Source organism: Aythya ferina (assembly GCF_964211825.1).
Source record: "Aythya ferina genome assembly, chromosome: 21".
NCBI classification, from domain to species: Eukaryota; Metazoa; Chordata; class Aves; order Anseriformes; family Anatidae; genus Aythya; species Aythya ferina.
In genome coordinates, this window is record NC_140319.1 from 1,293,422 (window position 1) to 1,316,890 (window position 23,469).

The 23,469-nt window shown below is 59.8% G+C and overlaps 2 protein-coding genes across 5 annotated transcripts; both read right to left on the bottom strand.

Moving 5' to 3' along the window:
• Positions 1-529: 529 nt before the first annotated feature.
• MFAP2 (microfibril associated protein 2) lies at positions 530-9,030 on the bottom strand. The gene is given in 11 exon segments (XM_084495134.1): positions 530-913; positions 1,119-1,192; positions 1,289-1,376; positions 1,697-1,738; positions 1,911-1,997; positions 2,072-2,098; positions 2,536-2,622; positions 3,499-3,576; positions 6,923-7,012; positions 7,015-7,098; positions 8,976-9,030. Coding segments are annotated over 11 exon segments (804 nt in total). The 5' UTR covers positions 9,019-9,030; the 3' UTR covers positions 530-809.
• A 415-nt stretch (positions 9,031-9,445) lies between these two features.
• Positions 9,446-23,275, bottom strand: ATP13A2 (ATPase cation transporting 13A2). 4 transcript variants are annotated; one of them, XM_084494683.1, is made up of 29 exons: positions 23,214-23,275; positions 19,556-19,629; positions 19,031-19,198; positions 18,877-18,935; positions 18,550-18,664; positions 18,366-18,445; positions 17,809-17,886; positions 17,235-17,304; positions 16,715-16,849; positions 16,339-16,405; positions 16,108-16,239; positions 15,767-15,934; positions 15,577-15,687; positions 15,440-15,486; positions 15,142-15,330; positions 14,861-15,067; positions 14,637-14,750; positions 14,378-14,534; positions 14,162-14,282; positions 13,516-13,640; positions 12,879-13,042; positions 12,408-12,512; positions 12,254-12,333; positions 11,885-12,037; positions 11,675-11,771; positions 11,275-11,498; positions 10,927-11,078; positions 10,671-10,843; positions 9,446-10,556 (listed from the first exon to the last, which is right to left on the bottom strand). In XM_084494683.1, the coding sequence occupies exons 1-29, from the start codon at positions 23,221-23,223 to the stop codon at positions 10,386-10,388; spliced, it is 3,546 nt and encodes a 1,181-aa protein (XP_084350809.1). In that variant the 5' UTR covers positions 23,224-23,275; the 3' UTR covers positions 9,446-10,385. The 4 variants fall into 4 exon arrangements, with proteins under 4 accessions (XP_084350809.1, XP_084350810.1, XP_084350808.1 ...); XM_084494684.1 differs by lacking the exon at positions 23,214-23,275 and adding an exon at positions 20,872-21,424 and having other exon boundaries at positions 18,550-18,661; XM_084494682.1 differs by lacking the exon at positions 23,214-23,275 and adding an exon at positions 20,872-21,424.
• Positions 23,276-23,469: the final 194 nt, after the last annotated feature.

Below are 23,469 nucleotides of genomic sequence, written 5' to 3' on the forward strand. Positions count from 1 at the left end.
ACCCTTACAGTTCGAGCTGCTCCCTATAAGCGAACCAGAAAGTAACCCCAGCCTTTTCTAGCAGATTGCCCTAAAATTGCCCTCAGCTCAACACTGTAACACTGTGGTGTAAGGGATGAACACGTGCTATTTCCTATAAGGGAACTGGAGGCCGTCCCAGCACGCAACACCCAACCCCACCCCATTTCCTACAAGAGACCCAGGAGCTGCCTGGAACCCCGCTGCCACGCCATTTGCTATAGGAACACCCCAAACCGCTCCAGCGCAGCCCCAAGTGCTGCTGTATTTCCTCCAGCAGAACCTGAGAACTGCCCCAAACAGCCTAAAATACCCCAAAACCTCACAGCCCAGCTAACACCAGCGCTGCCTCCCCTGTGCAGGGCTTGAGGACCGTCTTTGGGATGGGGATGGCAGGGAGGAAGAGGATGAGGAAGCTCATGGAGGGAGCAGGTGCTGGGGTCCCTGTCCCTGTCCCATCCCTAATGATCCCAAAAGATCAGGGACACAAAAAAAGAGACGGGAGCCGCAGTGACCCTTACGCTTTTTCTCTTGGATACTCTACGCAGAAAAATGGGGCGGCGGGGGCTGGCGCCGCCCCCCCCGTACAATATAATAACAAAAGTAATAAAAATAATCACCCCCCCTTTATTCTTATGTGCACCAAAAAAAAAAAAAAAAAAAAAAAGGACTTTTTTTTTTTTGTTATGCTCTTTCATGCACGGTTTGTTTCTTTAGCACCACGGTGAGGAGCCGGAGCCCGGCGGGCAGGGGAAGGGGCTCGGAGGGTCCCGGCGAGGGGGGGGGTGGCTTCAGCACCCGCCGCAGCTGCGGGCGCAGGACGCGACCACGGTCTGGCAGAGCCCGCTGGTGGCCATCACACCACACTTGGAGAACTTGTCACGGCACAGGTCGGCTGCGGGGAGGCGAAAATCAGTGAGCACTTAGTGGGGGGGACACCGTGATGCTGCCTCCCCCCTCCCCCAAACTGGTCTGTACTGGTGGCGGAGCGATGCACGGAGCTACCCGCAACATCAGCATCCTCCTCGCCATCGAGGCACAGCCACCCGGGGGGGGCATCCGAAAAGTGTGTGGGGGACGCGTCCCCTCCTGTCCCTTACCCCGCAGCAGCTCTTCGTGGGCACACACGGTGCGGACGCAGATCTCCTTGTTGATCACGTAGACCCGGCGGAGGCTGCGGGGGGCAGAAAGCAGAGGGTTTAGCACCAAAAAAAAGCAGCGGGACTCCCCCAGGGGAGGCTGGGGTGGGGCGACAGCCCCCTGCACTTGCCTGTAGAAGCAGATCTCGTTCAGGCACTGCTTGCAGGGCTTGTGGACAGAGTAGAGCCTGGTGCAGGGGTACTGCTCCTCCCGGCAGTCTGCAAGGAGAGCCGGCATCATTTTGGGGTGTTTCACCTCGGATTGCAGCCAGATTCAGATCCAGGGAAAATCCCTGAGCTGCTGGCATGGGCTCAGCAGCGCGTTCTTCCCCATCCCTACTCAAAAGGAGGACAAAACCCCCCTGGGGATAAGGGATGCTCAGCTTGTCCCCGGCACTCTGCCAGCCCAGCTGCTTGACAGAATTTTTATATGGGGAAAATGACTCAATTTGCCCCGTTTTATTTTATTTTTTTTTTGTCAATGGGACCAGCAGCAGCATCACGCCCTGAGCAAGGAGAGGAGCGAGACGAGCACTCACCCAGGGGTCCTGGCTCCGTGGGCTCAGTCTCGGGGGCAGCAGCTGGGGAAGGAGAGCAGAATTTGGGGGGGAACAAGGTTAAAGAGGGAAGGAGAGCATCCCGCTGCCCCCTGCCCAGGCTTTAGGGATGAAGCATCCTCAGGCTGGTGCCTGGGATGCTGCTCGGCTCAGGAGCAGCACCGTGGTGGGGATGTGGCCGTGGTATCACACCCACCTGGGGTTGGAGCTGGCACGATCTCCTGCTGGGACTGCTGCTGGGACTGGTACCGAAACTGCTCCTCAGGGGTGCGGGGGGTCACATCTGCAGGGACAGAGCCGTGAGGGTGCGCACCCTCACCCCCAAGCCTACCTGGCATCCCGTGGCAAAGCACTCACCGTGGTAGTCGTAGTAATCCTGAATCTCTAAGGAAACAAGGGAGAAAAGCAGGATGAGTATTTTTTGTTTTATTTTATGGCACAGGGAGAAACAGCGCATCAGGGTGAGGCACTGCACGTGGGCAAGGTGTTGCAAGGAGCTCCCCAAAGTTTTGCAACCAGTTGGAAAATGTCCCGTGGAGTCACCTCCATCAGCCACACGGGGTTTGTAAAGCCTTAATGAAGGCCTTAGGAGGTAATTGGCACCTTGAAGTGCTGACATCGAGGAGGGGAATGGAGAAATGGGGAGGCACTTGCACATGGGATCAAGGAGAAGGAGAAATGGGAAATGTTAGGGGCAGGGATGGAGCAGAGAGCATTGAGATTGATGCGGGAAGAAGCATTGGAGCGCGGTACAGGGAAAACAAAGCTGGAAGGAGGAGGAGGAGAGAGGCGAAGGCTCCCCCAGTCACAGGTGCTCTCACCTGCCTGCTGGTCGTACTGGGAATATTGCACCGGCTCAGGGTAGGTGATGCCTTCAAACCTGCTGTACTGGCCCTGGACCAGGAGCGCTGCTGGGAGCACACAGGGGGGCACAGACATCAGTGGAGTGGCCAACACAGCTCTAAACCCCTCTTCCCCATCCTACTTTTGGGGGAAACCAAGCATTTGCCCCACAGCCATGAGCCCCACACCTTCCCCCACACCATTATGTGGGAGCAAAAGGGGGCTGCTCCCTGTTTTCTTCCTTTTTTTTTTTTTTTTCTTTTTCCAGTTTTAATCCCGAGCAGCTCTCCCTTTTCTCCAGAAAGGACCAGGATCCCATGGAGCATCCACTGGGTGGGCAACGGCTCCTTTTCGATTTCCATCTGTATTTCCCAGCAGGTGATGGTCCGATGGCCATCCTCCTCCTCCTCCTCCTCCTCCAAGAGGTGGAGGGCAGTGGGATGCTCACCGCCGGGTCCCAGCACCCCTGCCACCTCTGGGGACCACGGTGCCTCACCCAGCTTCCTCACCCAGTGTCTTGCAGCACTGGGGGGGGCTGGCATCACCCGGGTCCCCCCCCCACCCGCCGCTGTCCCCCTCATCCCTCGGCCTCGCCTGGTAATGTTTTCCAGCTGTTTTCAGACTTTGTGCTGAGCTGCTTTCGCCTGAAGTTTTCCTGGCTCCGGGCTGCCGGCTTCGCTGACTCGCTCCTAATTTTCAGCAGGGCCTTTGCCAGCCCCAGGGGTTGCAAATAGAATCGGGCTGGGAGCCACCTCCTGGCCCCCTCCCTGGTCGCAGTGCTGGGGGGGGGAATTCCCGATGCGTGCCCCCCCACCCCCTGGCAGCTTTGCTCCCTGCATGGTGCCGGATCCCTTTACAACCCCCACCCTAGCCAGAGGCAGTCTCTGGGGTTTGGAGACACCCGGCACAGTTTTGGGGTGGTTTTGGGGCTCAGCACTCACCTGGCAGGCCCAGCAGGACGAGGCACAGCGCTCTCATGGTGATGGGGCCGGGAGGTAGATGCAGGAGTGCGGTGCAGTCTGGATTGGGCAGGGGGAAAGGTGTGGGGTTAGCAACAACCCCGGGCCCCCCATGTCCTGCATCAGCCCCCCTCGACCCTCATGCACCCCTTCAATACCCCCCCATACCCCCAAAAAGCCTTGCAGGAGCAGGGCGCTGAGCAGCAATGCAGCTCGTGACACGGGTGTCAGCATCCCTGAGGGCTGAGGCTGTACCCAGGGGTGAGGGCTGGCTGCTCGAAAAATAAAAGCAAAGGGAAAAAAGAAGAAAAGGAAAAAAAAAAAAAAAGAAATTTCCCAATGGTGGGAAGCCAATGCACAGGCTGGGCTTCCCGCCCCGAGTGCGTGCGAGAGCCCTGCTCCCATGGGAATTGTGAGGAACAAGCACATGGAATATCCGCGGGCAGGATGGCGAGACCTCCCGGGGAGCCTGGGCTTGGAGCTGGCGACCTCCCAACCCATGCGACCCGTCATCTGGACCCCCCCAGCTAACAGAGCCATGAGTGGGGCTGGGGAAACATGAGCTCAGCCCCCCCGGGATTGCAGCCGGAGCCCAGGAAGGCGCCGCAGGGTTTTGAACCCTCGGTACAACCAGTGCAGCCGTCAAACATCATGCACGGGGACGGGGAGGGAGGATTCGGGCACGAAGTGGTGCTGCTCTTCAAACACTCCCCAGTTTTTGTGGTGCTCCCCTCTGCGGGTGGCACTGTGGAAGCGATGCTCGCTTTGCTCCGGTGCAGGGCTGCACTGGGGCTTTGGTCTTGGGGGGCAAAAATAAAGAGAACTAAAAAGGATGATGAAAGACTCCATTTCTCTCCCTGCTCCTCACCCTCAGGCTTTTTCCCCACTTCCCATTAAAACCCAGCTGTTTGCAGGGAGCCCAGCTTCCAGCCTGGCTCTTTGCAAAGGGCCCTCGCTGCAGGGAGAGCATGGATTGCCTAAAATCACAGGGAAAATAAAAAAAACACCCTGCTTTCGAGCAAAAGGTGGGTGGGAGGTATGGGGAGGAGCTGGCGGCGGCTGCCCCGCGTCTGCCTTGCTCTCCAAGGGCTGAGTGCTTTCCAAGCAGCGATTCCCCACGCCAGCTCGAGAGGGAAAACTGGGAAAAAAAAAAAAAAAAAGAAACAGAAACAGAAAAAGAAAAAGAAAAAGCCTGCCAAAAAACTTTCATGGCTGCCCTCCTTGGAAATGCAACCAAATGTGTCTGTCTGTCCAGGACGAAGCATGCCGTCTTCCCTGGTGCGGGATGGGGACCCCTTCCAGCTCTGCTGATGGGGATGGGAAACTGAGGCAGGGGTGGAGGGGAGCCCAAGTCACCGTGTCTTGTTCTGGCTGCAAAATTTGGGCTGAAATAGCCTATCCGTGGCAGGATGGTCCCACACATGCACCCATGCTGCCTGTCTCCCTGTGGTCCCCGCTGGGGAAGGTTGGGTCCGTGGGACCAGCAGAGCCTGCACCTTCTGGGGCCCGTGTCCTAGACCTGCTGCACCATCCAGGGACCGCATCCTGCACCATCAGCAGAGCTCAGCACCTCCTAGGACCTCATCCCTGGGCTCACCCAAGCACTGCATCTTCCAGCAGTTGTGCCCTGCACCACCAGCAGGGTTGCAGCCCCTATGGTTCCCATCCACCCCCATCCCCAGGCTTGTAGGTACTGCAGTCGTTGCCTTCCAGACCTGACCAGGCTCTGGGAGATCCATGGAGCCGGGCCCTGCCTGAGCTGAGCTTGGAGAACCACGCTTGGCCGAATGGGCCCCAAATGAAGCCTGGTCCCCTGGGGTGTCCCCGGGGCCCTGCCACCCGCAGCCCTGCCCCATCTCACGTCCCACAGAGTGCTGGAGCCGGGATTAACCCAGACAAAACATGGGCTGAAAGGGATCGTGTGGGGATGAGCCCCGGGCTTCTGTGAGGCCTTATCCAGACTGGGTGGGCAAGGTCTGGGTTTGGTCCCCAAACCACCCTGACCTGCCTGGGACAGCTCAGGCAAGGCCCGGGGCCCACCTCTGGAGGCACCACAGCCGTCCTCCCACACGGCCCCATCTCTTGGAGCACCCAATTTCTGAATTTCCCCCCAAACCGGGGATCTTCTGCTCCCCTAGGCCCTGCTGAGAACATCCCCAGCTTGTGGGGCTCAGCTGGGAAATGGTGCCAGCTGCTGCATCCTCGCTGGGGACACGGTGCCACCACCACCGCCTCCAGACCCCGGCTCCCATTTTGGGAGATGTGTGGAGCGAAGCTGACGGCGGCCTTGATGTCTTCGCCCACCCGACACCGAGACTTTCCAAAATGTGTCCACAAAAAGGCACGGGGCTGGGGGCACAGCCGCCCCCCTCCTGCCCCTCGCCCACCCAGGGCTTCTCCAAACATCAGCCCCCGGAGGTGCCCCGGCGGGGGGACCTCTGTGTCCCCTCGGCGCAGGCAGCAAGCGGGGGTCCGGTGGCTGCCCCGAGCCAGATGTTTTTGCAATGCACATCTGGGAACAATCAGTCCCGCAGAAAGAACACCACAGCCTCTGCCTTTCATTCTGCTAAACCCCACCTTCCCCAGCCTTTTTTCCCCTCCCCCAGCTTTTTTTTTTTTCTTTTTCCTTTTTTTTTTTTTTTTTTTTTTTTTAAAGCTCTCCAGTTGCCAGAGAGTGCGAGAACAAAGGGAATATGAAAGGATTCAAATTTTCTGGCCCCCGACCAAAGGTTAAAAAAAAAAAAACACAAAAAAAACTTTGCTGCGCTCTCCCCCCTGCACGCCTCCCCGTTTTCACACAGCGCAATTCCAGCAGGGTCCCCCTCCTCGCCTGTCCCCCCTGGATATAAATAAAATAAAACATGACTGAAGTGTTCAAAATCCCGTCTGTACGCGCTGGTTCCAGGAGGGGGGGGGGAGGAAAAAAAAAAAAAAAAAAAAAAGTAAAATAATCCAGTTTCCTTCAGACGTTGGGGTATTTTTAGACTGATTGAAGCGGTTACAAATGGGCCACAGCAGCTGTCAGGCTGCGAAGTTTCCGAAGTTGGGGTCCCCCAAACTGTCGCTGCCTCTCCAGAACCCCAAAATTTGTGGGAGTTTTCTTCCCAGGAGCTCAAAGGGCTGGGAGCGGCTTTGGGGCGCTCGCCTTGCCCCAAGGATGAAGTCGGGAAGTTTTCAAAGCAAGCTGGCTAAGCCAGCAGTGGACCCCCAGCCTCTGCTCCCCAAAACAGGCCTTGGCCCCCCAAACGGGCTTTGGCCTCAAAACAAGGCTTCAGCCCCCAAAACGGACTTTGGCCCCCAAAAACATGGTTCAGCCCGAAATTGGGGCCACCAACGCGCGGACGCGGAGGATGCGCGGGGCCAGGGGGCATTGCCCCCAGTGCCGGGGACTCCGCTCACTCCTTACCGCTTCGGATGCTATGAGCTGCCTTCGCCCTTGCCCAACGCCTTGGTCTCTTCTCTCTGGGCTCAAAAACTCCGAAATGAGAGAAAAAGCTCCTACCTCCAACATGGGGGCTCCACTGGGTCCTAATGCGACACCTGATCCGGCCCCTTCCTCCTCCTCGCCCAGACAGATGCTGCCTGCCGGGAGAGATTAAGAATAAGAATAACAACAACAAAAAAAAATAAATCAATGAGCACACATTGATGCAATGGGCTGTGCGAAACTTTGGTATTTTTTTTTTTTTTTTTAAATCCGGCTGGATTTTGACCTGATTGCAGGAGAGAGGCGGGAGGAGGACTTTGTGCAGTTTTGGGCCGTGGGAGGGGGTCCGTGGTGTGGGTGCTGGTCTGCAGCAGCTGCTCCTTGAAAAATTGGGGCAACCCCAAGAAATTGGGGTGCTGCCCTCGGATTTGGGGTTTTGCTGTGTTTGCCCCTCATTGTAAAAAAAAAAAAAAAAAAAAAAAAAAAAGAGGTGAGGGGGGGCAGGCTTTTAATGGAGGGGGTGAGCCCCCCGCTTTGTCCCTGGGGATGGGAGGCAGAAGGGGGGGACGTGGGTGCCACAGCACCCATTGCACCTGGATGCTGCAGCTGCAAAGGCACAGCAGATTTATAGGTTTATCCTGGAGAAGGGGGGTGGGTGGAAATACTGCCCCCCCTCCCCTTTTCCCACCCGGGGCCATGGGCGCTGGCTGCAGCGTTTGCTGCTGGCTGTGGGGCCCCTTTCCCCCGAGCCGGCGGGTTTCCGGCAGCCAGTGGGGGCACAGGGCAGTGCGAGACCCCATGAGGATGGGGGCTGCTCGGCTTGCAGTGGGGGTGAAGGAAAGCCCAAAGCCCCCCCCAGTCCTCCCCCAGTCCCCCTGTAACCCTGCCCATGGTGCTCGCCCCGCTGCAACATTGATCCCGGTGCTTTGGGCTAAAACCCTGCAAATTTGAGGTGTGTTCCAAACCAGCTGCCGAGCAAATTCATGCTCTGGAGGGTGCCTGGGGGCTTGGGTGGAGGCAGAGCGCAGAGCAGCACGGCCCCCCGGGACAAACAGGATTCCCCCCCAGGGAAGCAGGCAGTTTTGGGTGGGGAGGAAGGGGAGCCCCACAGCAGCTTTGGCACCCCAAATGCCTACGGATGATTCCTTCGCTGTGTTTTGCAGGAAGGAGGGGGGCCGACAGCTCTAAAAACAATGAGAAAATCCAAGGTTTCAGATGAGAAAGAGAAAAAGGAGGAGGGGTGAGGGTGGGTGAGGGGCTTAGGGTGCTCCTATCTCACATCAGGCCTTTTATCCAGTCCTAACACAGGGCTCTGCAGGATGGATAAATCCACGGCTCCCACCACATCTCGCAGCTGCTGCCACTGAATTTCTGCCTCCCCCAAGGCCTGGGCCCCAGCTCTGCCCCACGTTAAACTCTCCCAGTGACTCCATGCACTTTACGCCCGGGGGCTGCTAACCTGGGAACACCCCACAGAACCAAACGAGGAGCGGGGGGAGGCAAAAAGCAGCGTGGCTGGGCACCTGCTCCAGGCCGGACAGCACGGGGACTGAAACTGCTGGCACTGATCCTGCCCTGGGCTTGCTGGGGCCAAATCAGTGGGAATTTGGGAGCTGCCGCTGCCCCCAACAGCTTCGGCTTGGGCTGGGCGCTTTGGTGCGGGTGGCAGGCAGGGTGATGGGTGATGCTCGAGTCTTTGACTCCTGCATCCAGTGCATGCTGCCAGAGCCCTGCCCAGGCAAAATCTCTGTGGGTTTCTTTCTTTTTTTTTTCTTTTTTTTTTTTTCCTTTTGCTCAGGAAGCCTGGTTTAATAGCTCAAACCCTGGCTAGGATTTCAGGAAACCTCTTACCTCTGCTTGTGCCTCATTTCCTGATCTAATCCCTAGCTCCGGGAGGGCAGAGAGGCACCGCTAGTGCTTGCGGGGGCTCAGACTTCACAGCTTTCCCTGCCTGGAGCCGGGCTGAGGGGCAACCCAGAGACCCCCACCCCTCGGCACCGGTGGCACCGAGCTGCCCCTTCCCTCTCCCCACCTGCGGAGCTCGGCGATTCCCTCTCCAGACGCGGCACCTCCATCTGCCGGCTCCTCTCGACTTCCACGCGCCTCCGCTGCAGGAAGACACGCTGCCCGATGAGCGCTTTTGCACGGAGAGCCGTCTTGGCGAGGACATCTGCTTTTTTCCAGCAATTATGTTTTTCTTTTTCTCTCTCTCTTTTTTTTTTTTTTCTTTTTTCTAGGAAATTCCAGCTGGAAACAGGCTGGGGGTTATTCACAGCTGCTGCGCCACTGCTTGGTTTGGGTTGCTGCCTGTTCCAAAGTCCCAGCGGTGCTGTCCCCGGGCTCTCTGCTTTCAGGCATGAGGGACAAAGTGCCCACAGCATCTTCCTGCCCTGGTGGACAACCAAGTGACCCCAAACCCCTCTCACCTGCTCCGCTCGATGCTCTCCACACCACCACCCCATCCCAGCAGTCCACTCATACCAGCCAGCCTAGGCAAAGTGGTCAAGAAAATAGTGTTAATTTATTAGACACACTCACAACAGCACCATATGAAAACCAGAAGTGGCACGCCATTCTCCCAACTGCACTTACACCTCTATGCACTGGAATGGAGTTAAAAAATAGATATTCGGGGTTTTTAATGCTACAAAGCTCCTGCCTGACAGAGCTGACGGCGGGAGCGCTCTGCAGAAGCATCGCCACCGTGTTCATGTGAAGAGGGCTCGGAGGGACTGTGCGGGATCCCATGCTGAAACCTCCTGCAGCTCGGGGCAGGGGATGCTGCCCTTCCAGCTGCTCTGGTGAACCGAAGGGCAAAACCTGCTTCGGCTCTGTGTGAAACACTCCGAGCCCCCCAGTGGGACACAGCGGCTGATGGCTGGCTCAAGACGCATCCTTCGCAAAGCTGGGGCGGTTTGTAAACAGTTCCTACACATCCAGGGCAGCCCAGGGGGAGGAGGAAGCGGGTTCTTCACAGTGAGCAGAGCCCTGAGGCCAGCGTGGGTGCCACCACCGCCAGAAGGAGAGGGGACCCCTGACTTCGTGGCTTTGACCAGCCAGAAGGGCGTGGGGCTCGGGGGGAGAAGGGAGGCAGCATCCCCGTGCAAAACTCCCCGCTGTGCTCCTCCAGCATCTCCCACCACCCCATCTCGGCCAGGGCTCAGTTGGACGCGGCTGCAAGACCGGCCACAACCTTTCTGCAGCGCGTGGCTTCACAGCTGAGATGCCGAGGGTCTCCTTGTGGGGAAGACGAGCCGTGCTGCCCATCTTCAGCCGCCTGCTGCATCCCTTGCCTGGGACAGACGCCTCCGGGTCACGCTGGAGCCAGGCACGGATGCTTGTGGCTGGCCTTGCTACCAGGCCAAATAAATAAATGGTGGCAGCCGAGCACTGGCGGGCAGCACCTGCCCACAGAGCAGGGAGGAGGGAGGCTCGGTGCCTGCTATCTGACGGCGATGGACAGCCTGGGAGTAGCGAAGAGCGGTTCGTTAAGGGGTGGCCAAGATGGCTGCTGCTGGCTCAGCTCCTTCTCCAGCCTCTTGAAAAGTTTTTTGGATGCTTTCTTCCTGCGCAGCTTGCGCAAGCAGCTGAGCAAGCCGTGGTCCAGGGCGGTCTGCAGCAAAGAGAAAGGAAGGAGAGGATTTGAAGGGGTTGCTCAGACAGGCATGTGGGATGGGATGGGATGGGCTTTGCAAAACCCCCGTGAGCCCGATGCCCTCGTGCCCACCTCCAGCACGAAGGCGGCGAAGAAGTTGAGTGTGGCGATTCCCAGCAGCAGCAGCTTGAAATTCAAGTCGTCGATGCCCTGCAGCTTCAGCAGGGTTTTGGGGAAGCCCAGCGGATACAGGGTCAGCCATATCATGAGGCCAAAGAGGATGACGAGGACCACCAGGAAGAGCACTGAGGGCGAGAAGGGAGAGGGCTGTGGAAGAGGCTGAAGGCTTGATTTCTCCCCTTGCCCGCGCAGCCAGCCTCATCCTCACCATTGGTGTAGAGCGGCTCCCGAAACGGGTACCCCTTGGACATGGCGACTGCCAGGATGAGGTACTGGAAGCCCGTGACGCAGAAGATGACCGTGTTCTCATAGTTGGGCAGGTTCTGGGGAGCCGTCACCGTGCTGTTCAGTGGCACGTACCTAAGGCAGGCAGGGGAGAAAACGGGATCAGAGGGGGGCTTGAAAGGACAGGTGAGAAGAGAGTCCGGATGCTGTGCCACCCCTTGCTCCATCAGCACACAGCAGCCAGGTGGCCTGATGCTTCCTCGGGGTTGGCCAAAGTCAACGCTGTCCCCATTGCTAAACCCACACTGAGGTGGGCAGCCGGGTCCCGTACCAGCTCTGCGAGACGGTGATGAAGTAGCTGAGGACTTGCACGGTGATGAGCAGAGCCGTCTGGAGGAGCAGGCTGCCCAGCACGAGGACGCTGATCAGCGCCCCTTGGGGACGCTCCGCTCCCAGCTCCTTGGCGGGCCCCGTGCGACCCATCAGCACCGCCACGGTGGTGGTGATGATCAGGTCGAAGAAGAGGAACTGGAAGTCGCTCAGGTTGGTGTTAATCTGGGAGGGAGAAACCAGCGGCTCTCAGCCAGGCGGGTTAAAATCCAGCTGTGACACGGTGAGTGGGAAGCACCCAAAGGCAGCCCCGAGCACCGTGCGGTGCGTCCTGCTGGCTGCCCAGAGCGGTCTTCCCACATCCCCCCGTGCCCACCTCCTGCCCAGACAGACTGACTCACCGTGTAGAGCAGCAGCACAGACACGAACTGCACCAGGCTGTACAGGGCCATGTACTTAAACACCCCGAAGGAGGTGACCAGCGAGCACCTGCCCTCCCTGCAGAGAGAAACAGGCCCACTGTGCTGCAAGCCACACTCCAGAGAGGGGACAGAGGCACTGAGACCCCTCCGCCTGGTTTTATCCCCACCACGAAGCTGCTGGCTGCTCACCGGATGACCGTGGGCACACACTCGATGTTGGCAAGGCGGGAGGTGAACGGCGATGCCACGGATGCCTCTGCCTCCGAGAGCGAGATGCCCACATCAGCCGCCTTCAGCGCTCCGCAGTCGTTGGCCCCATCCCCGCACATCCCCACGCAGTAGCTGCAGAGAGAAGGGGTCGGTTAGTGACACCAGGACACGGGGAGAGCTGGGGGCTTTGGAGTCCTCAAGGTCACACCCAGGTATTTGAGTTAGTCCCTGTGTTTGGGAGGGGCTGGGATGCAAAATCGAGCTGGGAAAGCCTCCGGCACACAAGAAATTCCTCGTGTCTACTTGTCCCCTTTTATCCCCCCTGCATCTCAGGCCTCAGGGACTTACTTGAGCTCCTGCAGGCTGCACACCAGCTGAGTCTTCTGGTCGGGCGACATGCGGGCAAAAACGGTTGCTCGGACGAGGATCTGCAAGGAGGGGACAGCTCAGTGCTGGCGCCACATCCCAGGGTTCCCTGCAGGTGGGATGGGGACGGGCAAACCTTGGGCAGCAGCTCAGGGAAGTGCTCGCGAACCACGGCGAAGGACTTGCCGTTCAGCGCCAGGTGGCAGGGCTGCGGGAGGCACCCATCCTGCTGGTACAGACCCTGCCAAGGAAAAACGCTCCCTCAGTGTACACTGAGCGGCAGGGAAAGCAGCTCGTTGCCTTGATTTTGGACAAAAAGCTTGTTTTGGTGATTGCCATGCCGACTGCCCAGCCCCACAAGCATTGTGTGAGCACTGTCTGAGGAGCACCGGGCAGGCTGCATGCAGCGAGGGCGTTTGGAGCAGCTCTGAGCCACTGTTTCTGGGACATGCTCCCAGAGAAAGGAGCAGGTAACCTTCTCCTAAAGCAGGTATTTAATAAGGGGGCAGCATCGCACTCCCGTTCGCCTCTGAAGACAGCAGCACTGGAAAGAAGCCCGGTGCTCTGGGCTGGGCACAGCCCCCCGAGACCTTGCCTCCAGGCTCACCTCCGCGGGCTGCTCCTCGCCCTGTGAGAGCTCGGCGGGGATGAATTTCAGGGCAGCAGGTTTGTCGTGGCTGGGCGGGCAGGCGCTCACGAAGAGGACCTGCTCCTTGGGCTCCACCATGCGGCAGCTCCTGGCGACGTTCACGGCTGTCAGCATGTTGTCTCCTGCAGGCAGGGGCAGCGGCGTGGAGCTATCAAGAGTGGTGTTTGCAAGCCAACAACGGTCCTCGAAGCCCGGCAGGTGCTGCTCGCCTTGCTGCAGCGCCCTGCTAGCTGTGCAAATCGGGATGCTCGCGGGACATCCGCATTTGTGCTGTCAGGGGTCTGACAGTGAGCAGTTTTGCTGCTTAAGCAAACCCCAGGTCTGAGGGTTAATGCTGCGCTGGTCATAAAGGGGCTTGCACATCCCCACCTCTCTACAGCTGCAAATCCATCAACAAGGGCGGCCAAAAGGGACACAATGCAAACAAGTATCGGGGATGCACATAAAAAAGGTCCCGGGAGCCCTCGCTGTGCTTCCTGCCACATTCAGGCCACTGATTTCTGGTGGAGAAACCCTTCATCCCTTGCAGATTACGGCCCCTCTGTGCCCAATCTCACCCCCAAGCCCAGTGTCCCTGTTCCCCCAGCATTGTCACCTGTCACCATGACGGGGCGGATGTTGGCGTTCCTCAGGAGGCGGATCACGGGCTCGGACTCTGGCTTGAGGACGTTTTTCATGACGAGGAACCCAAGGAAGGTCAGGCTGCTCTCTGCAGAGTCCCTGTGGGGATACAGCGAGCTGTTTGGCTTCAGCAACAGGAGTGGATCGACACGTGTAAACCGGCCAATCCATCCGGGAGGCAGCCAGCAATTACTCCAGCATGGGGTAGGGTTTAATTGCTTGCAGGCTGCCAGGATGGGGCAGCTTGCAGGGCAGCAGAGCACAAATCATCCCCTGAAATACTCGAGGAGAGCAGGCGATCCCACTACTGAGATTTGCAGGAGTTGCTGCCGCAAGGCCCCAGCCCACCACCACGTTACCGGCGTTTATGGGTATTTTGCAAGCACCAGAGCTGCCTGCAGCAGGAATGAGGGTTTGGGTTTGACACTGCCACTTGGCCTCTCTCGCCCTGGACCTTTCCCTTGCTCCCTGGCAGCACGTTACAGTCAGAGCTGGAAGCGGCAGCCAGCACTAATGGAAACAGCTCACGAGCCCGTGCCCTAAATTGGACCTCTGGCAAACACATGCCTGAAAACAAAGTGAACGGGATCTAAATGGAGAGAAACATTATTCACGCCAACCTCGTCAGCTGCAGGGCCTCCTCGAAGGTCGTCACCGTGCTCAGAGGTTTGTAAGCCAGAGCCAGGACGCGGAAACCGTCCGTGGTGTAGAGCCGCAGCATCTGGGAGAAATCTGCGGGCACTGCCAACCGCAAGGGAGGAGCAAGGTCACAACAGCTCCCAAATCAAGCTGGGATGTGGAGGCCAAGCGAGGGGAGCCGTGGCTCAGGCACGTACCTGTTTCCTTCCTGCACAGGCTGGCCACCATCTCCGGTGCCCCCTTGACGTAGGCTTGGGCTGCATCCTCACCAGGCAGCTTTGCCAGGACGCTTGTCCTCTGCAGGGAGGAGGAGAAGGGGAAGCGCCGGAGGATCCCCACGGGCGACTGGTGCTTCTGGGGGGGAAACGGAGAGTCAGGGCTGGGCACGAGCTCCTGCCATGGGAGGTGCAACCGCTCTGGGGCTGCGAAGCACAGCGCAGCCTCCTCTGGGCTCACCCTGCCTGGCGGCTGTTCTGCCTCGGGTGGAGGCTTCATCATGGCCAGGACCTTCGTCCCAAACTGCTGGAAGCTGGGCAGCTCGCCGTCATCCTCCTCCATCATCTCCAGGCGCTGAAATCACGGCAAAGCCTTGCAAACCCCAGCTCTGCCCCACGGATGGTTTTAACACCCCCTTTCTCCTCTCCCGGCAGAGCAGCCCTCCATCTCCCTGCTTTTCTTACCCAGCCGGTGGACTCCATCATCTTGAGGTCCACGGGGTCCCCGATGGGCTGCGCCCGCAGCAGCGACACGGTGTGGCAGGCGGCCAGGGCATAGAGCAGGGGGCCGGCAGGCAGGTGGCGCGGCTCGTAGGCGATAGGCATGAAGCGGTGGTTCTCCAGCGGGACCACTCCCCAGACATCCAGCCCTTCCTCCGTGAGCGTCCCGGTCTGTGGGGACAGAGCAATGGGTCTGGACCAGCCTCCGAGCTGGAAACCGCGGCGCGGCGCTGCCCCAAACTCACCTTGTCGAAGCAAACCAGGCGGATCTTGCCGCACAGGTTGATGCGGGGAGGGCTGATGCAGAAGATGCCCTGTTTCTTCAGCCTGTTCTGGGCGTAGATGGTGCCCACGGTCATAGCGGCCGGGAGAGCCGGCGGCACGATGACGGTGACGAGGTCGAGGGCACGGATGATGATTTGTCCCACGGGAACCTGGAGCACAAGGGGTGTGTAAGTGGGGTGGGCACCTTGCAGCCCATGCATCGGCGCTGGGTCCATTAGACACGTGCGTGTGGGAATTGAGCAGCTCCTGCAGCCCTACCTGGTTTTTAACCAAGATGAGGATGCTGTACAGCGTGCCAATAAAAGCTGTGTGGGAGAAAGAACGGGCTCCGTTACAAAGCCAAGCGGGGAGCCTGGGTTCAACCCCTCGAGAGGAATTTGGCAATGCCTCCCTACCCAGGACGGCGAGGAACAGGACAAACTTCACAGAGTCCTTGTAGAACTTGAAGCTGACGGGCTTGGGGTAGAGGATGGAGGTGATGAGATCCCCTTTGGCCGTGCAGAACCCTGCGGGAGAGGGGCAGAAGGTCCGCACGCCCAAAGCCACTGCCCTGAAGGAGACGGCTTGTCCCCCGTGCGCCGCTACCTGTGCGGGTGACCACGGCCAGCACCTCCTTGCCCACGTAGGACTTGGCTTGGATGACCTGCGTCCCGCAGAACAGCGTGTGCCGCCGGTGCTCCTCGGGAGAGTAGACAGCGCTGGAGGCCTCGCCGCAGGCTGGGAGAGGCGTTTTCATCACTGGCACGCTCTCCCCTGCAGGAGAAACCCGCGGCGGTGAGGAACGTCGCAGAGGGAGCTTTATAACCCCAGGGTGTTAGGATCCAGCCAGCCTCTCCGGCAGCCTTTGAGCAGGAACAGGTGAACACGAGGATGGGAAAAGGGGCTGCTGAGACGTGAGGTGTCCCTCCGGGTCCCATTGCTCTCACCTGTCAGCATGCTCTCGTTGACCATGCACTCGCCCGTCAGCAGCGCGGCGTCGCAGGGGACCAGCATCCCATCCGAGGGGAGGCTGATGCAATCGCCTGGCACCAGGTCCGCGGAGCTCACCACTGCCTCCTCTGGAATAAAAGCCCGGCGTGTCAGGCATCACCCCCGCACCTGCCTGCCCACCACAGGGCGCCCACCGCCCCCCGGCTGCTCGCGGGCCCCGCGCTCACCTCCGTCAGGGCGGCGGACTCGGACGCCGACTGACATCTTGGCCATGTTCTGCAGCGTGGTGCTTTGCTGCAAGGGAGGGAGCCATCAGCAGCTCCTCGAGGGAACGGAAAGCTCAACGAGCACAGCAAAGTGCCCGTAAGACAATCGGGTCTTGAGTGCACCCGGCTGTGAACCACGTGCAAGGGATGAGGAAAGCTGCCCCGCTGCTGGGGCACGGGTTGCGCTCAGCCAGCTGCATTCAGCGCCGGCAGAGATGCCAAGCAGCTTCAGAGCACGGGTTATTCCACTAACACCCCACATAACCCACGTCCCAGGGTGGGAAGGGGGTTGCTAAGCTTTTCCCTCTGTTTTCCCCAACCGCTGCCCACCACCGACCTTCCTCGTCTCGTAGAGGGACAGCCCCAGGGAGATGGTGGAGATGAGGAAGATGCAGGCAGCGTAGTAGTAGTAGGCGTCGCAGACCCACAGCACGATGCTGAACACTTGGAAGATGTAGAAGGGGTTGAGTACCTGGAGAGAGAGCAGGTTTTGGGGAGGAGAGCTTCCTCCAGACCGCTGTGAGACCCCTGGGCTCCCACTGCTGATGTGAAGGAGAAGCTGGCCCTTCCCTGGGGCTGGGCACGGACTGGCTGAATTCTCCCAAGCCCCCCATCCTCCCCAGCTTTGCTTATGCTCAGGACTCTGAGGATGCTCTGCAACTACCTGGGGATGCTCCTGTCTGAGCTAAGGGGCAGGATGGGTCCCTCCTCTGCCTGCTGCGATCACTGCCCAAGCTGCCTCTCCTAAAGTCCTCTCCTCCCTGCCAGCAGGGCCAGGCTCTGGGAGCGCTTGCAGGGCTCTCACAGCCGGGGACACGTCGCTCTCTGGAAGCACAGCTCTGGCCATGGGTGCGCACCTCCTCCACCAAGAGCCTCGCGTAGGACTTGACCGGCACCTCGATGAGGTTTGGTCCATAGATCTTCCTCCTGCAGAGGGCAAAAAGAGCAGAGGGGGAGCAAACAGGGGAAAAGCTGCAGTGCCAACCTGATGTGCCTCACCCTGTGCAATGCAGGAGTCAAACAAGGGCAGTCCAGCACACCTCGGTACCACTAAACCACCTTGCTGCTATTAAAACCCTTTTTCTTCCTCTTTCCATCCCTCCACAGGCCAGGGGAGCGAGTGGGTGGCACAGTAGCCCCGTGACCTCTGTGTATCACCTGGGAATGGCCCAGATTAATTCTGTGGTCTCATATCCAGGGAATTTGGTTAACGGTGGTAAAAGCTGCTTTTTCAACTCCATTTCATTTCAAGCATGGTAAAGATTTGAGGTATTTAAATGATGATGCAGTGGTCTATTACCACTTGTAACTGAGCCCTCAAGGCTGTCCTTGGTTTTGAGGGCTGGCTGTGAGAAAAATCCCACGCTTCAGGATTTGCTTGACCCTGGAAAAATCTCAACCGGGTGTCCCAGCAAGCTGCTGAATCCCTACCTGGTGTTGTGGTCTTGCTGGTCGAGCCCTGCCTGGGAGAGGTGGAGATCCGCACAGGTCCAGCCTTCATCCAGGACGCTGGCAAGCCCAGGGGGTAAGAGAAACAAGAAGAAATGGATTCAAAATCAGCAGGAGCCTGGCCCGGCGGAACAAACAGCACGTCCAGGTCCTCGGCGACAAAAAACCCTTTAGGAAAGTGAGAGCATCTTGTTCCCTGGGCTCGGCCATGGCTTGTGGGTGCCAAGGCTGGGAACAGGAACAAAAGGGGCATAGTCTGGAGATCTGTGAGCAGTGCAGTGCTCATCCAGTGCCCGAGCGAGCTGCTTGGGGCAGCTGCCAAAGAGCTTTGCTTGGGCTCCTCTCCCCACTGCGACAGCCCTGCTCGCTGCCCCATGGACGGTGCCCAAAGGCTTTGCAACACGGAGAAAAGTTCCAGTGCGGACGTACATGGGCTAGGATGGGCTAGGACCATGCAGGGGGGGCTCAGGGGCCAAGAGGAGCAGTGCAGGGATGCGGGGAGTGTTGCTGCTACGGGGCGGGGAGGGGGAGAGAAATACCTGACTTTGCAGTACGCCTGCCACCTTTCGATCCAGACGTAACGCAAGCCCTCGAAGAGGTAGTAGCGCAAGACGTTCTTCTGAGCAGAGCAGGATGGAGAAAGAAGGGGTGTTAATGGCACAGGAGGGCAGCCCATGCCCAGGGAGAGGATTTACGGGGTGGAGGTGGGTTCGCTGGCGCTACCTCTTCCTTCTGATGGAGCCGGATGGTGTCCCGGCTCTCCTCCTCGTCTGCCACGCCGATGGCAATGCTGGTTCTCCGGTCCTCCGGCCTGGCTCCCGGGTGATGCTCCAGGCTGCTGGGGGTGGGAAAATAAGCATCAATCCCTCCCCATCTGCTGCAAGCACAACCCTTCGTAGTCAGGGCTACAGATCTGAAGTGCTTCCCTCACGTAACATAACACAGGGGACAGGCCAGGAGCTTGGAAAAGCTGCTCAGGAGCACACCCAGCTGTCTCAGGAAGGGTAAATTCGGGTTAAAGGGGCTGTGAGGGATCAGCCCTGCTCTCACCTGCCTTCGCCCAGCACCTCTGTCCGCACACGCGTGGTGAAGCACTGCCCGAAGCGATCCTGCAACACACCCGGGGCTGGCGGCAGGGTCCGAGCGGGGGCAATCGGCAGCCACCGGCTCCCTGCGCCCGTGCCCTGGCCCCATGAGGACTTACCCTGATGATGACCCAGTCTGCCTGGCCCAGGGCGCAGGGCTCGCACTTCACCCGCACCTCCAGGCTGGGTTTCCAGTGGAAGAGCAGCAGCAGGAGCCCCGCCGTCAGCACGGAGCACGCGTGGCACAGGGCCACCCGCCACGGCTTGGTCTGGTAGCCGGTGACCTCCTGGAAGGACACGGTGCCACGGGGGCTGGCTCGCAGCTCGTCCATGGCCCCTTCACGTGCCCCCATCGCAGCCAGGCCCCGCTGCGATATCTGCCCCGCAACAGGCTGCTGGCTTATTTACCAACCAACCCCAATAATGTTATCAATCTTAAATTGATCAAAGCCTCCTGGCGTGACGCGGCACCAGACGAGCTGCTCTGGGGCACCGAGGGCAGCGTCACGGCAAGGAAAACACCACGGGAAACAGCTCTCTTGTTCAACTGCTTGCAATCAGCCGTCTTTTGCTGATAATAAATGGTTTCCTGCCAGCTCGAACCCAGCTCACCTCCCTCCCCGCACCGAAGAGCTCGGACGTACCATGCAGGATTTGTCGGCGTCTTGCTGCAGCGTCCCGTAGCCCGGCCGTGGGCTGCCCAGCAGCCTGCTGCTGTCTGAAAAGTAAAAGAGGAGGAAAACACGTTACCGACAGGCATCGAGAGCCTCACCAGATGAGTGGCAGTGGCTCAAAAGGAGGCAGAGAGGCAGGTCCTCGTGCTGAACCGCTATGAGACATCCTTGGGAGTGCCAGCACCGGGACCTGCAGCCTCACCTGCCTCCAGATCCCCGCTGGATGGAGGGAGGGGAGGAACCCGGAGCTGCTCAGGGTCGCAGCTGCCGTGTGGGCAGGGGACACCCCAGAGGTCCCCGGCCACCCCCGTGCCAGCTCCCGCCGCACATGACCGTCACGCGGGCGATGCCAAGGGAGCCCGGGGAGAAAAGCTGGCACAAACAGCGGCTTAGAGCCAGGGGGAAGGGAGCAGAGCTGGTGCAGAGCCAGGTCAAGCACTCAGCAAGCCTTCCCGAGCCGCTTTTCACGCTTATTTGCTCCCCGCGTTTCCTCCCGCCTGCCGGACGTGGGCCGGGCGCTGGGAAACGGCCACAAAAGCCGCTTTCTGTCACTTCATCCGCAGCTTCAGCAACCCGCCGTGTGACGCCCTCACAGCCCTAAAACAGCCTCAAAATCCACCCTGGACCGAAACGGGCGGCGTGCCAGGGCAGCGGGGCCGGGTTGATGCCCCAGCCACACGCCGCGGCCGCGCTGTTTGCAGAGGCAGGCGTCGCCCCGCGGGGCGCAGCGGCCGCGGTCTCTTCGAGCGAGTGGCAGCGGGGGAAGTACCACGTGGCACAAACGCAGCCCTGCAGCAAGCGGATGGTTTCCTGGCTGGCCGCAGGTTTCCAGGAGGGCACCGTTAAGGATTTGTTCGCTGCAGGCGGGTGTTGCGAGGAGCTTCTGGAAAAGCCACCCCATCCGGATTGCTGGCGCGGCCGGCAGCCCTGCGCAGGGCTCTGTCCGGCCCCAAAAGCTCGTCTGCTGGGGACGAGAAGCCCAAGGGAGGGTTCAGCTCAAATAAAAGCCCTCACAGGAAGGGCTGTGCATCCTGTGAGGAGCGGAAAAGTCGGACTGTTCCCCAGCAGGCTGCAGGAGGGGAGATGGCTGAAAATGCCGACCCGTTTGCTCCCCGCAGCACCGCTGCCTTCCCACCTCGCCTCCCTGCTCTCTGCAGCAACGCTTCACTTTTCCTCACCCTTCCCTGCAAACCACAGACCTTTGGCAGGAGTGCACGAGCGCTGCCACAGCTGGTCGCAGCCCAACGCTTGCACGACCCCGTCCCCATCCCCGTGGGTTTTCTCACCTCCTGCACCCATCCTGGCTGCTTCCCAAAGACCGTGAGCGAGCGAGGCTCTCGCCTGACTCACCCAGCCTCACCCCGCTGGCTGCAGGGCTGGGACGGGGTCGGGATGCCCCTCGTCACCTTGCCTGCTGCTGGATGTATCCGGGACGCATCCGGCACGGGGAGAAGGGAGGGCAGAGCGCGGCGAAGCTGCGCGACCAGTTTGCATCACAGCGGCCACACCTCGTCTGCAAACACAGCGCGGGGGCAGCCGCATCCCTCCTCCTCCTGCCCCCGCAGCAGTGTTTTGCCCCCGTGGTGAAGGCTGGAAGTGCTTGCTTCTCTCTCTGGAGCGGTCGCAAACTCAGCCAGGTGAGGAGGGAGCAGCAGGAGCACCTGAGCACCACTGTGAGGGGCTGAGGGTGCAAAGGGAACGGGAGCAAAATACCCCTGCCGACCCCAAAGCACTGCTCTAAGGTGCCACCTGGCACCTTTCCGAGAAGCCACACAATTCCTGCTGCTGAGGATTGGGGGAAAACAGGGGAGAAACGTGCTCAGGGCACCCTGAGAGCCAGCGCAAGTCCTGCACCAGACCAGAGCTGGACACCTTAAGCCTACACGTCTCGTGGCTCTGAACGCCCCCCTGAAAACCAACCCCAGCTGGGGACATTTTGCACATGCCAGTGCTGGTCCTGCCCTGAAATTTCACCCTGAGAGAAAGCAATTCTGCCCAGCAGCAACACGCACACTGACACCAGATGCATGCCGGTCCCAGAGACCTCTGCAAGCTCCCTTTGCAGCCGCAGCTTTTTTGTGTGCACATTTCTCGAAGCAAACCCCAAGGGGACTTAGAGATCTCCTTCTGCTCTCACGGTCCCCACCAGATGCTCCCTGCTCCACGCAGGGGTTCCTGAGCATCCTCTTCCCTCCCTCCATCCCCACAAGCGGGCTGGAAGTTGCACTCAAGATGAGGAAGGTCCAGCCTACAAGGTCTGGCACCCGCTGGTTGGTGCGAGGGGGCTGGCAAGGTCCATCCAGGCCCTTGGAGATGGGGAAACAGAAAAAATCAGGATGAGGTGAAAGCCAAGGAGGGATGAGGGTTGGAAAACTGAATGTGTCAGCGTGTGGGTCACACGCAGTAATATTTAGTGGCTCCAAAGCCAGACCCAGCAAGGGGTTAAACGCTGATGAGATCTCATCAAGTCTCTCTCCAGCACTTTTTCCAACATAAACTCCCTGTGCAGGCTACCGGAGGGAAACACGACACCCTGCCTGCCGCGCATCCGGAGCCAAACGTGTATTTCCAGGCGGTCGGGTCCGACCCAGACGTGGCATCATCAGCTGCGGGAGCACAGACAGAAAAAAGCCCCAAGGCTGGCAGAAACAACAGGGTGAGACGGGCTCAGCAGCAAGAGCAACAGGGTCAGTGCATGGAAGACGGGGTTCACGCTCTGCCGTTGCGGGTAATCCTGGACAAATCGCTCTCATCCACCTGCAAGCGCTCGAGATGGGTGGAAAAATAAATCCTAGCAGGCGAGGAGCCCCCGCAGCAGCCCCAAATCTACCCCAGGTGGATTTTGGTGGTTTATTTCCCCCCGGCTGGGCTCGCACCTTGCAACGAGGGATTGCGCAGGAGCGGGAAGGCGGCGGCGGCACGGGCAGCGTTCGCTTGGCCACGTGCTGACGATGCTGGCGGTGATAAAACCCTTCCAGGAAGCCTGTCTGCACAGCGCTGGTGTTTTCCCCCATTGGGGACTGGGGGGATCTCTCCTCATGGCCCCGTGCTTCGTGCCGGCCCAGAGCCACAGCCGCCTGCCGAGCCCAGGGCAGGCACCCAGGGGCTCTGGTGGAGGAGCACCCACTTGGGAAAGCCCAGCGAGGGGAATAAAATCAATATATCCGCACCAACCCGCTGCATTTCCCCAAATATCGTGTGGGTGAAGGGCTCCTGCCTTCCCCAGCGCCCACCTGCCCCTGGGCTCTCCTCTCAGGGAGCTGAGCCAGGAGCAGCGCATCTCCTGGCAGCCGCTTCTCCCCTCCCAGATTGGGTAAAAAAAAAAAAAAAATTAAAAAAAATAAGCCGAGGTTTGACCCCGAAGGCTGCAGGACGAGGCGGGCACAAGCCAAGGGGCTGCCCCCGTGGGACCCGGCACCTGCCCCCGACACGGAGCCGGGGCTGAGCCCACAAGGGGGGGTTTCTGCCTCCCCTCCTGCTCCCTGGCTCCACGCTCAGCATCCCTGAAGCTGTTCCCGTCCCTGTGTCCCTGTGCCCGGCACAACCCCGGGCCCCACTCGGGGCGCCGCGGCCCCCACGCGCGACGCGGCCCCACCTCACGCCCCCCCCCCCCCCCCCCCCCGCTGACCTGAGCTCATGGCGGGCCCCGGCTGAGGCGGCCGCCCCGGGGCCGCGGCCCCACGCGCACCGGGAGGCGGTGGCGGCGCAATGGCGGCGGCGCGCGGGGGCTGCCGGGAGTTGTAGTCCTCTCCCTCAGCGAGGAGATGGCCCCGGGGCTGTCCCCGAAAGGGGTTCGAGAGCCCGGCGTGGCTCCAGGAGGGGTTGGGGGAGCGGTGTGACCCCACAGCGTAATGCATGGGGTCTGCCCCCGAAGGGGCGTGTGA

Bases quoted from the DNA above. Each gene is read 5' to 3' on its own strand.
- ATP13A2 (XM_084494682.1), bottom strand. The intron at 16,240-16,338 runs GTGAGCGCGGGG...CTTTTATTCCAG, and splicing joins AGTCCGCCGCCCTGACGGAG to AGGAGGCAGTGGTGAGCTCC. The intron at 14,751-14,860 runs GTAAGAAAAGCA...CCGTGATTTCAG, and splicing joins TGATGGAGTCCACCGGCTGG to CGCCTGGAGATGATGGAGGA.